The 12388-nt window shown below is 46.8% G+C and overlaps 1 protein-coding gene across 1 annotated transcript in view; it reads right to left on the bottom strand.

Annotated features, from left to right (window-relative positions):
- The window catches only part of THEGL (theg spermatid protein like), a 41093-nt gene extending 33818 nt beyond the window's left edge, over positions 1-7275 (bottom strand). Inside the window, exons 1-2 of the mRNA XM_047798115.1 lie at positions 6833-7275; positions 284-511 (exon numbers count right to left, since the gene is read on the bottom strand). Coding sequence (XP_047654071.1) covers positions 284-511; positions 6833-7275 — 671 coding nt within the window. The remainder of the gene's footprint in view (positions 1-283; positions 512-6832) is intronic.
- Positions 7276-12388: the final 5113 nt, after the last annotated feature.

Here is a 12388-nt window from a genome sequence, read left to right as displayed (position 1 = left end):
ATTTCAGGAAGAGGACGCTCTAGCATGACGGGGATGCACCACACGCATAAGGAAGGGGCACCTGGTTTCAGAAGTCGGGGCAGCGTCTTGGGAGGAAATGACCCTCTCCCTGTGGAGGTGAGAGCCAGGAAGGTGACAGATCCAGGATGATGGGGAGAAAGGGGAACAAGAGAACAGGAGCATCTCAGACCGAGGAATGAGCAAGCATAAAGGTGGGGGTTGGATGAGGGAAGGCACAGCAAGACTGCAGTCACGGTGATGGAGGGAAAAGGGCAAGGCTCACATCACCATGAGCCCCCTCAGAGAGTCTGGCTCTCTTTCCAAAGCCAACAGGAAGAAGCCGAGAAAGGATTTTGAGATGATGAACAGCATCTCCCTCGCAGAGACAACCAGGACATTTTGTCTGTGTTTACTCCCCAGCACACCAACCACACTGCTCCGATTACCACCAAGACCAACAGCAGGGCTGGTCTTGTCTGTGCTCCAGGCCGACTGCGGAGGAGGCTGCCACCTGCCGGGAAAAGCACGCATGCAAAGCACGGGGATTCCAGCCACTGCAGAAGCAAGGCGCTGTGTAACATGAGTTACACAACTATTCACCTGCCGGCTACCCTGCCTCCTAAAAGCCCAGGTCCGAGCTGTGCACTCTCAGGTCCGAGCGAGATCCCACCAACCTAAAAAGAAAAGGCAGCGCACATGTCTCAGAAGAGGTCTAGGGGCAGAAAAGCAGGAGAGGGGCCAGCTGGAGCTTGACAGAAAGAGAGAAGGTGTCTGCAGGGAACAGCTGTCCTGGTGACGGGGACCTGGGAAGAGACAAGCTCGGGAGCATCTCCACAGGCTCTGCTCTGCATCGGAGGGCAGAATTCCCTGAAGGTATGAAGACCTCCACTCCTCCTCAGGGCTTTCTCAAGTAAACCTGGTGCTTGTCTCAGGTGCGCTGGTGTTGAAGACCACCGTAGATAGCAGCCCAGTTCTACAGCAGGCATGACTGTGTAGCCAGCAGAGGCCCTCTGACATGGCAGGTTAGCTCTGTGCTCATGACTACTATTCATCCTTCCTTTCTCCTCTCCTAGGCACAGTTCCCTAGCACTGTGTCCCGTACTGCCTTAGCTCAGGGTCTTGTGCGCAAGAATTGGGAGCGCGTACAAGAGGGTTCTGCTTGCAGGTGAGAAGGCAGAGGCAGGAAGAGGGAAAATCCCTTCTACCTCCTCAACAACGAGAACAAGAACTGGCACCTCCCTGCAAACTGGGGCTCAAAACCACATCCCCAGGCTAATGAAGAAGCTGTGCCTCCTCCCACGTTCCTAAAATTGCGCTTTGGCAACTTTTTTCCTCTACTTTCAAATATGTGCTTCCTGTTCATTTTCACCAGTGTCAAGATGGCACAAGCAACTAAGCAGGCACTAAGGAAGCTGAGTTTATAACTCCCACCACACACCAGGATAAATTCCAAATAGGTCTAAGATGTAAATGTTTAAGAAAAGAAAACCCATGGGGAATTCTTTCATCACCTAGAAGTAGAAAAAGACTTTTCTAATTATGATTCAAAATAGAAGCCATAAAAGAAAAAGGGTCAGCATTTAACTCAGAAAAATGAAGTGATGGTCCTGGAGGGCACTCGGTCTGCTTTATATGGTCTCTGGGGACGTGCTAGGGACCCATCATACCAACAGTCCTTCAAAGATGGGATCCATGTCTGCTTCATCTACAGCTCAGAGCCTGTGCCCTGAACACAGTAAATGCTCGATAAACTGACAGGAGTGAGGACGTGATGATTACATCCTAAAATGTGCACGCAGCCAAAGTGCCACAACGCAGTCATCTTAACCCTCCCAGGACACAGCAGAGCATCTTAGTAGATGTCTCCACCTGACGGACTGTCGAGTGAGCAGGGGCGTAGTGACACGTTGACTAAATGTGGCCTCATGTTTACACTACCTGATGTAAGTATTATATAAATGTATACATGTTGCTTAGTGAATTAACATAAAAACTTACCAGAATTTTTAAAAAGGAAAACTGAGAAGACAACCTGAGGAGACAGGAAGCTTTCAAGTAGTCTTTTCTAAAGAAGAGTTAGAAAACTTTGGCTAGAGAGTCCCTTGAATCAAGCTACTTTGTCAACGGCCAGGGTGGGGAGGGCTATATGGGCAGGGAAGACCCCCTAAAAGGTAGGCTTTCCTGTCTTCTGGAAACATGGACTGAGACCTGAACAGGAATTAATCGTGAGATGATCCTGGGAAGACATTAAGCATTTAGAGACAGAAACACACACATGCAGATTGTGAAGCCGAGGCAAGGCCTTTCAGGGGAACAGAGAAGCATCCAGTGTGACTGGGGCTGAGCAAACAGGAAGGAGAGTGGCAGGTGCAGCCAGAGAGCCCTACAGAAGGCGTGGGTTTGTGCTAAGCAATGGGAAACCACAGGAAGGACAGGTAGTATGGGAAATATGTGATCCTTTCAAGTCCTCACTCCAGCTGAGGAGTAAAGAGCTCGAAGGGAACAAAAGCAGGATCAAGGAGACACGCAGCAAGCTCCTGCAGAAGCCCGGGGAGGTGTGAACCACAGGCGGAAGGGGGGTCACAGTGTAAGTGAATGGACTCGGGCAGTCGTCCGGACAGAACATGGACAGAACCTGCACTGGACATACTGGATTTGAGGCTGAAGAAAAGGGAATCAGAGAGAAACAGGTGGGTTTTGGTTTGTTTGGTTTTTTTTTTTTTTTTTTTTTGCTTCAGCAGCTGGATGCTATTTTCCAGAAGCACTCAGGTGGAAGACTGAGGGAGGAACAAGACTAGAAAGAAAATCAAGACCTCCGTCTCAAAGTATATTACATCTGAGATGCCTACGATATATCCAGAGGTGTCCATGAGTGTGGGAGTTTAAAACCCAAGCAGACCAGGAGTTCCTGCTGTGGCTCAGCAGGTCAAGGACCCAACATTGTCTCCATGAGGATGCAGGTTACATCCCCAGACTCACTCAGTAGGTTAAGGATCTGGTGTTGCCACAAGCTGCAGTGTAGGTCACAGACGTGGCTTGGATCCAGTGTTGCCATGACTGTGGTATAGACCAAAGCTCGGATTTGACCCCTAGCTGAGGAGCTTCTATATCTCAAAGATGCGGTCTTAAAATTGGGGCAGGGGAGCCATGAGCAGGCCAAGAGTGTCTTTTTGACAGAATGATCTAGCACACTAGCATTAGTATATCTAGTACCCGTACTAGGACTAGATCTAGTGATCTGGTAGCCTGCTTAGGACTTTACATTACCAACCTCAGGAGAGGTGAGGGCATGGGAGGTGTGTACGGTGTGCATTCTACAGGAGGCCTGTGACAGCTATACTAGCCACAAGCTGATGGGAGCAGGGCATGGGGAGGGCACCCGGGCAAGAGTGGAGGCCACCAAAGCAGCCAAGTGGGGGAGGGCAGTGGCTTGCTGACATGATGATGGGTTAGATGTTAAAAAGTGGTCATCATTATGACAGCTTTCAAAATTAGGGTTTTCTAAGGTTTTAGAGGCAAAGTTTAAGGGGAAAACAGGTGTCAAGAATGACTCCAAGGTTTCTGATCTGAGCACCTGGATGAATGGGGACACCATTTTCTATAGCAGGGACCAATGGAGGAAGAGCGAGTTTGGGTGCAGAAGTAAGTGTTCAGTTATGGATACGTTAAACTTTACATGCCTATGAGATGATTCAAGTAGAGATGTTAAAGGGACAGGTGATTACAAAACTCTGGAGCTAAAGGGAGAAACTGAGGCTGAGGATAACCTGGGAAGTCATCAGCATACAGTTAAAGCCACAGAGCTAGCGACATCATCCTGGAAATGTGGAGCGTTCTAAAGAATCTGAGAGAATTGAGCCATTGCCCACTTTGGGGTAGAGGCTGGGAAGAGAAGCAAAGGAAACTGAGTCGGGAACCGCTGATGAGGCAGGACGACAATGAAGGCAGTGGGATCCCAGGAGTCACGTTAGGCTTTCCCAGAAGGAGGGAAGGAAGATGTCAAATGAGGACAATGAGGATGAAGAAAGAGCCATTGAGCTGTCAGGGCAGAGGTCACTGTGACCTCAATAAGAGCACTCAGCAGAGCAGAGGGCTGAAAGCTTAAATGGGTTCTCAAAGTATGGAAGAGAGGAAATGGAGATAATGACTTGTAAACAACTATTCTGAGGAATTTTTCTCCAAAAAGGAGGAGACAGGAGTGGTACCTGAAGGGGTACACAGGGTTAAGGGAAGGTTTGGGTTTTTCAACATAGGAGTTACTGCTGCATGTCCTTGTGCTGATGGAAGGACCCAGTAAAGAGCAAGATAAAATATTGCAGGAGAGAGGGGGGCCTGATTTTAGGAGCAAAGAGCTTAAAGTTAAGTGGGACGGGATCCAACACACAGGTTGAGAGAATGGCTTTTTTGGTTAAGAACAGAGATAGTCTGTCCATTACTAACAGGAGAAAAGGTCGAGTTGATATGTGTAGATCCTGGCAGTTTCACAGGTTCCATGTTAGAAAACAAATAGATGAGGGAAATACAGTACGATCGCCAAGCAGCACGGAGAGCACTGCAAGTACAATGAAGTTCAAGGTCACGGATTTAAAGATTAGTCAACACGGCTGTTTGTTTTCTCTTGCCATCATGTGGTTTTCAAGTGCAGATAAGGATTGGATTTAACTAGGCACGAATCACAGAGGGGGAGACAGGGAGCTAAGAACACCTGCAAGGGGCTGAATCTACAGGTGGGCCGTGGACTGTCAGGTAAGGGGAGATAGGACAGAAAGAAGCGAGTGATACATAATAAAAGGGTGACAGCATCAACGGATTCCGCGTCCCTTCGAAGCTGAAGAACTGGGACTACAAGGAATTGTAAGCGAGCTGGAAAGAAAGGTCATGGCTAGAGACGAATGTAGCTGAAATAGAGGTCTTGGGAACGGTACAGTAACAGACATTATCCAAGGCTGGTGTGGTGGGGGGCTGGAACAGGGTGAAGGATCCCCTTATTCAAAGTGGGGACATCAAAGAACTAAGAAGCCAAGGGGATCATCCATATGGACCCTGAAATCTCCATCCAGGACACGACAGCAAGGTCAGTGGTGGACAGCGGGCAGGAGACCAGCACCATATCAGGAGCAGAGAAAAAGGAAGCCTGAGTAGGTGGATAGCAGAGAGGGCAGACAACTCTATGACAAGCTCGGCAGTGATGTGCAGATAAAGCATGCTGATGGTGGGAGGAGGGGTCTGAGCAAGACACTGGGTCAAGGGTTATTTCCAGATGGAAGATTCTAGAGATTGTGTGTCTGCTCATAGATCAGAGTCATTAGAAAGGGTGAAACTGATGCTTTCGGAGAGATAGGGGGTGACTATACCAACAAAATTCTCAGGAGACAGAGTTTCCATCATGGCTCAGTGGTTAACAAATCCGACTAGGAACCATGAAGTTGTGGGTTCGATCCCTGGCCTCACTCAGTGGGTTAAGGATCCAGCGTTGCCATGAGCTGTGGTGTAGGTCACAGAGGAGGCCCGGATCTACGCTGCTGTGGTTGTGGCGTAGGCCGGTGGCTACAGGTCCGACTGGGCCCCTAGCCTGGGAACTTCCATATGTTGTGGGTGTGGCCCTAGAAAAGACAAAAGAAAAAGAGTTCTCAGGAGACAAGGACAGGAGTGGAGTGCAGAGCACAGGTGGAGGAAAATGCTTTTCAGAGAGAGGCACGATTTGCTGAGACACAAGAGAGGAGGCAGCCAGGGGCGCGGATTCGAGGAAGGTGCTAAGAAAACAAGACAGTTCGTGACATCACGTCTGTTTTCTCAAGCATGAGGCAAAGGCTTCAGCTGTTTAGGGCCAAAGGTGTGAAGGCTGGAGGAGTGAAAAGAAAGCATTTAGTCATCTTAGAGTTAGAGTTAACTGTATGAGGTGAATAAAGTGGCTTGCTGGGCAGTGCCACGTGACCAGAGGAGATCTGTGGTCATGAAACAGAAATTGAAAAAAAACGGGATGATTGTGTGATTTGCTCCAGGAAGAATCAGCTGCTCAGATGCCAGCATCGGGTTGGGGGGCGGGGTAGGTTTAGCCAGTGCTGAGGCGTGGGAAGTAACCAAACAGCTGGTCTGGTGGTAGAGGATGTTGTTAAGTGAGCAACTGAAATGACAGAGCCTCGGCTCAGACAGACCAGTCAAGGAGGACACGAGATAACACGTGGTCAGCCAAGGGATGGGAAGCCCAGTATGGATAAGAAACACTTCTGGCTGGGGTCATCAATGAGAGGTCTTAAGTGAGCTAGTGTTGTCAGAGCAGAGGTTGTTTAGACCCAAGTCCCATCAATGCCGTTTTCTCATGAACTTGGTGAAGACTGAGCATACAGCACACATTCAATAAATGTACTCCCTGAATTCTCATTCAATGTGTTGTGTTATTGCAACTCCAACAATGCAATAGCATTTAGTGAGCGCCACCGTGTGCCAAACACTGAAAAAATAGCCTCCCGTTAAGGACCTGGTCCCTGGGCTGGAGAGAGACAGTGATAGAAAACAAAACCTTAAGTGCTGCCATGAAGATATGTTCAAAGCGGCAACTGCAATGACAGCCTGCAGAGAAGGCTGAAGCGGGGCCTCGACAAGAAGAGACAGTGATTAACAGGGACCAGGTGGAGTGAGGGCAGGGTGAGGAAATTGTTTCATGACCAGACTCTCGATGTCCCATCAGAGTCTCCTCAGGTCCCAAGATAAAGCACTGTAAAGCAGCTGATCAATGGCACAAGTGTTATCTCCCCTGAAAACAAAACGGGCCTCTCAGGCACATGCTCCCCATGAGAGCCCCCAGGTCAGTGTCCCAGAGGGACCCCAATACCTACCGCTCAGGGAAGAGGGCGGAATCCGCGGTTGGAATCTGTTCACCAGAGATGGGGAGACCATCACGCCAGCTCCAGGAAGCAGCTGGGCTTCGTAAGGCTTGTGGGGGTTACTCGGAGCGTGGGGCCTCTGGGGTTTCCGGGGCTCGTAGGGTGCCTGGGATTTGGAGGGCTTGTGGGTCTTGTAGTGTGCACAGTGTCTGGAGGGCTTGGGGCGCTCGTAGTGTTCGTGGCCCTCGAGGATCTCGTCGGACTCTTCAGGCTCCTCCCTCTCGCCTCTCTGGTCCTGTTCGTCAGTCTCCTCGGACTCCTCTGGCCGGTTGTGCACGTTGAATATCCTGACTACCAAAGGCTTCTGGGGGGATTCGGAGCCAGCGGCTACCTCTGTCATCCGACACCCGTCCGACAGCCCAGAAGGGCTCGGAAACTCTGGGCTCCCCATGGGCAGCCCAGGAGCTCAGCTGGACGACCGCCTCGCGGTCCGCCTGCTCGGATGCCCAGAGATGCCCAGAGGAACGGGCCGCCTGCCCCAACCTTGCAGGCCACAGCTGCCTCCAGGCAGGACCCGCGCCCAGGCCCCTCCCCCAGGCCCCTCCCCGTTGCTATGGGGACAAGCAAGCCAAAGGAGCTAACGGGCCCTCCCCTTGGAGAGGAGCCTCAGGTGACTCCGCGGGGCGGGGGGGGGGGGAGGGACGGGCTCTTTTTAAACACTTAGGGTCATTACATCTTGGAGAGTTGACCTCATTATCACTACGTAATTCCCCTCTCTCTTTTTTCTTTTTTTAAATTACTCCATGAATTTATTACATTTATAGTTGTAGAATGATCATCACAATCTAATTTTATAGGATTTCCATCCAACAACCCCAGTCCATCCCCCTCAACCCCAGAACTCTCTCCTTTGGAAACCATAAGTTTTTCAAAGTCTGTGAATCGGTATCTATTCTGCAAAGAAGTTCAGTCTGTCCTTTTTTCAGATTCCACATGTCAGTAAAAGCATTTGATGTTGGTGTCTCATTGTATGGCTGACTTCACTTAGCATGAGAATTTCTAGGTCCATCCCTGTTGCTGCAAATGCCGTTATTTTTTTCCTTTTAATGGCTGAGTAATATTCCATTGTGTATATGTACTACATCTTCTGGATAAACTCCTCTGCTGATAGACATTTAGGTTGTTTCCATGTCTTGGCTGTTGCAAAGAGTGCTGCAATGAACACTGGAGTACATGTGTCTTTTCCAGCCATGGTTTTCTCTGGATAGATGCCCAGGAGTGGGATTGCTGAATCAAATGGGAGTTCTATTTCTAGTTTTCTGAGGCATCTCCATACTGTTTTCCACAGTGGTTACACCAATGTACAATCCCACCAACAGTGTACTAGGGTTCCTTTTCCTCCACACCCTCTCCAGCACTTATTGTTTGTAGACTTTTGGATGATGGCCATTCTGGCTGGTGTAAGGTGGTACCTCATAGTGGTTTTGACTTGCATTTCTCTAATGATGAGTGATGCTGAACATCTTTTCATGTGTTTTTTGGCCATCTGTATGTTTTCTGTGGAGAATCATCTGTTTAGACCTTTTGCCCATTTTATCATGGGGTTATTTGTTTTTTTGGTATTGAGCAGTAGGAGGTGTTCATAAATTTTGGAGATGAATCCCTTGTCAGTTGATTCAGTTGCAACGATTTTCTCCCATTCTGTGGGTTGCCTTTTTGTTTTGTTTAGGGTTTCCTTTGCTGTGTAGAAACTTTTAAGTTTAATGAAGTCCCATTTGTTTGTTTTTGCTTTTACCATCATTACTCTAAGGGGTGGATCTGAGGAGATGTTGCTGTCGTTGATGTCAGAGAGTGTTTGGCCTATGTTTTCCTCTAAGAGCTTTATAGTATCTGGTCTTATATCTAGGTCTTTAATCCATTTTGAGTTTATTTTTGTGTATGGTGTTAGAGAGTGTTCTAATTTCATTCTTTTCCATGTGGCTGTCCAGTTTTCCCAGCACCACTTATTGAACAAACTGTCCTTTCTCCATTGTATATCCTTGCCTCTTTGTCATAGATTAGTTGGCTGTAGGTGCATCAGTTTAATTCCGGGCTTTCTTTTTTTTTTTTTTTTTTTTTTTTTTGCCTTTGCCATTTCTTGGGCCACTCCGAGGCACATGGAGTTTCCCAGGCTAGGGGTCTAATCTGAGCTATAGCCACTGGCCTATGCCAGAGCCACAGCAATGCCAGATCCAAGCCAAGTCTGCAACCTACACCACAGCTCATGGCAACGCCAGATCCTTAACCCACTGAGCAAGGCCAGGGATTGAACTCGCAAACTCATGGTTCCTAGTCGGATTCATTAACCACTGAGCCACAACTGGGAACTCCTAATTCCGGGCTTTCTATCCTGTTCCTCTGATCTATATGTCTGTCTTTGTGCCAGTACCATATGGTTTTGATGACTGTTGCTTTGTAGTATGGTCTGAAGTCAGGGAACCTGATTCCTCCAGCTCCATTTTTCTTTTTCAGGATGTCTTTGGCTAGTCTGGGTCTTTTGTGCTTCCAAACAAAGTAAAATATTTTGTTTGAGTTCTGTGAAAAATGTCCTTGGTAATTTGATAGGGATTGCATGGAATCTGTAGATTACCTTGGGTAGTATAGTCTTTTTGATATTAACTCTTCCAATCCAAGAGCATGGTATATCTTTCCATCTGTTTGTGTCATCTTTGATTTCTTTCATTAGTGTCTTATAGTTTTCAGAGTACAGGTCTCTCTTTTTTTTTTTGTCTTTTTCTAGGGTGGCACCCATGTCATATGGAGGTCCCCAGGCTAGGGATCTAACTGGAGCTGTGGCTGCTGGGCCTACGCCAGAGCCACAGCAACAGGGGATCTGAGCTGCGTCTGCGACCTACATGGCAATGCCTGATCCATAACCCACTGAGCAAGGCCAGGGATCAAACCCACAACTTCGTTTCCTAGTTGGATTCATTAACCACTGAACCATGATGGGAACTCCAAAATATTCCTCATTTAAAGTCTGTTTTGTCTGATATTAGAATTGCTACTCCAGCTTTCTTTTGATTCCCGTTAGCATGGAATATTTTCTTCCATCCTCTCACTTTCAATTTGTATGTGTCCCTCAAAGTGAAGTGGGTCTCCTGAAGACAGCATATATATGGGTCTTGCTTTTGTATCCATTCAGCCAGTCTCTGTCTTTTGGTTTGGGCGTTTAGTCCAGTAATATTTAAGGTAATTATTGATATGTAAGTTCTTATCGCCATTTTATTAGTTGCTTTGGATTTGGTTTTGTTGCTCTTTTTTCTTCCCTTCTCTTGTTCTCTCCTCGTGTAGTTTGATGACTATCTTTAGTGTTGTATTTGTGTTGATTTTTCTTATTTGTTTGTGTAACAATTATAGATTTTTGGTTTGAAGTTACTCTGAAGTTTTGATATGAGTCTATATATATATATATATATATATATATACGAGCTTGTTTTAAGTTGTTTGTCTCTTAACTGCAAGTGCATCTCCAGTGCCCTGCATCTGTACCCTCCATGTCTCATGATTTCTGATTTTGGTGGCATAATTGTGCATGGATGATTTCGTATCTTTACTGTATATTTACCTTTACTGGTGAGTCTTGTCATTTGTGGTATTTTTGTTTCTGGTTGCGGCCTTTTCTTTTGTGCCTAGAGAAGTTCCTTTACTATTTGTTGTAAAGCTGGTTTAGTGTTGCTAAATTCTCTTAGCTTTTGCTTATCTGTGAAGCTTTGGATTTCTCCTTCAAATCTGAATGAGAGCCTTGCTGGGTAAAGTAATCTTGGTTGGAGGTTTTTTCCTTTCATCACATTAAGTCTATCATGCCACTCCCTTCTGGCCTGTAGAGTTTCTGCTGAAAAATCTGCCAATAAACTTATTGGGGTTCTCTTCTATGTTATTTGTTTCTTTTCTCTAGCTGCTTTCAGTATTTTCTCTTTGTCTTTAATTTTGGTCAGTTTTATTCATATGTGTCTCCAGGTGTTCCTCCTTGGGTTTATTTTATATGGTACTTGTGCTTCCTGGATTTGAGTGAGGGGTTCTTTTCCCATGTTAGGGAAGTTTTGGGCTATCATCTCTTTGAATATGTTTTCTGTCCCCTTCTCTCTCTCTCTTCTCCTTCTGGAACCCCTGTAATATAATGTTGGTGAGTTTAACATTGTCCCAGAGTTCTCTGAGACTCTCTTCATTTGTTTTCAATCTTTTTTCTCTTTTCTGTTCCACGTTTGTGATTTCCACTAATCTGTCCTCCACCTTGCTTATTCGTTCTTCTGCCTCCTGTATTCTGCTGTTGGCTGCTTCTAATGAATTTTTTTATCTCAGTTATTGTATTTTGTATCTCTGCTTGCTTAAGTTTTATATCTTGTACTTTGCTCAGGGTTTCCTGTAAACTATCCATCTTTGCCTCCAGTTTATTTCCAATGTCTTGCATCATCTTCAGCATCAACAGTCTAAAGTCTTTTTCCTGGAGGCTGAGAATCTCCCGATCCCTTAGCTGTTTTTCAGGGCTTTTTTCTTTCTCCCTCATCTGAGTTATAGTTCTTTGTCTTTTCATTTTTATAGGTTTTTGGCGTGGTGACCTTTTTACATCTTTTTTTTTTTTTTGAGCCTCTCTTACTTGTAAGTAACTTACTTGTAAAAATTGTAGCCTCTCTTACTTCTGGTGTCTGCCCCCCTTGTGGTTGAAATTGGTACGGGGGCTTGCTGTAGGCTTCCTGATGGGAAGGACTGATGCCCACTGGTAGGTGGAGCTGATTCCTATCTCTCTGGTGGATGGGGCTTTTTCTCTGGGTGAGATTAGAGACAGCTGTGTGCCTGGGGGGTGGGGTCTTTAGGCAGCCAGTTACTGATGGGTGGTGCTGTGATCCCACCTGGATTGTTGTTTGGCCTGAGGCTTCTCAGCACTGATGAGTGGGGTCGGATTTTCCCAAAATGGCCACCTCCAGAGAAAGGCATGCTGCTGAATATTCCTGAGAACTTTGCTTCCAATGACCTTCCCTCACAACAAGCCACATCCACCCCTGCTTTCCCAGGAAGTCCTCCAAGAACTGCAGTCAGGTTTGACCCAGATTCCTATGGAGACTTTGCTTTGCCCTGGGACCCAGTGTATGTGAAGGTCTGTGTGCGCCTTTTAAGAATGGAGCTCCTGTGCACAAGCCCCACTGGCCTTCATGCTAGATGCTCTGGTGGCTCTTTCTCCCAGTGCCAGATCCCCATACGTGGGAGTTTGATGTGGAGCTCAGAACTCTCACTCCTGTAGGTGACTCTCTGTGAACCAGTTACTTTCCAGTCTGATGTGGCCTCCTCTTTGTCTTCTGGAGTAGGATAACTTTTTGAAAGTTTCCTGACCATTTGGTTGAGGATTGCTCAGCATTTGGTTGTAAATGTTGTTGTTTTTAGGAGAGCAGTTGCACTCCAGTCCTTCTATTCTGCCATCTTAATCCCATCTCCATTCCCCTCTTTTTATAAAGGATGTTATTTTCAATGGTTGTATCGAGATAAAATTGACAGACATAATTGTATAAGCTTAAGGTGCAGGGTTTTGT

Source organism: Phacochoerus africanus, chromosome 10, assembly GCF_016906955.1.
Source record: "Phacochoerus africanus isolate WHEZ1 chromosome 10, ROS_Pafr_v1, whole genome shotgun sequence".
In the NCBI taxonomy this organism is placed as follows: Eukaryota; Metazoa; Chordata; class Mammalia; order Artiodactyla; family Suidae; genus Phacochoerus; species Phacochoerus africanus.
Note: the sequence above shows the minus strand (reverse complement) of the source record. Positions and strands in the feature narration are given on the sequence as shown.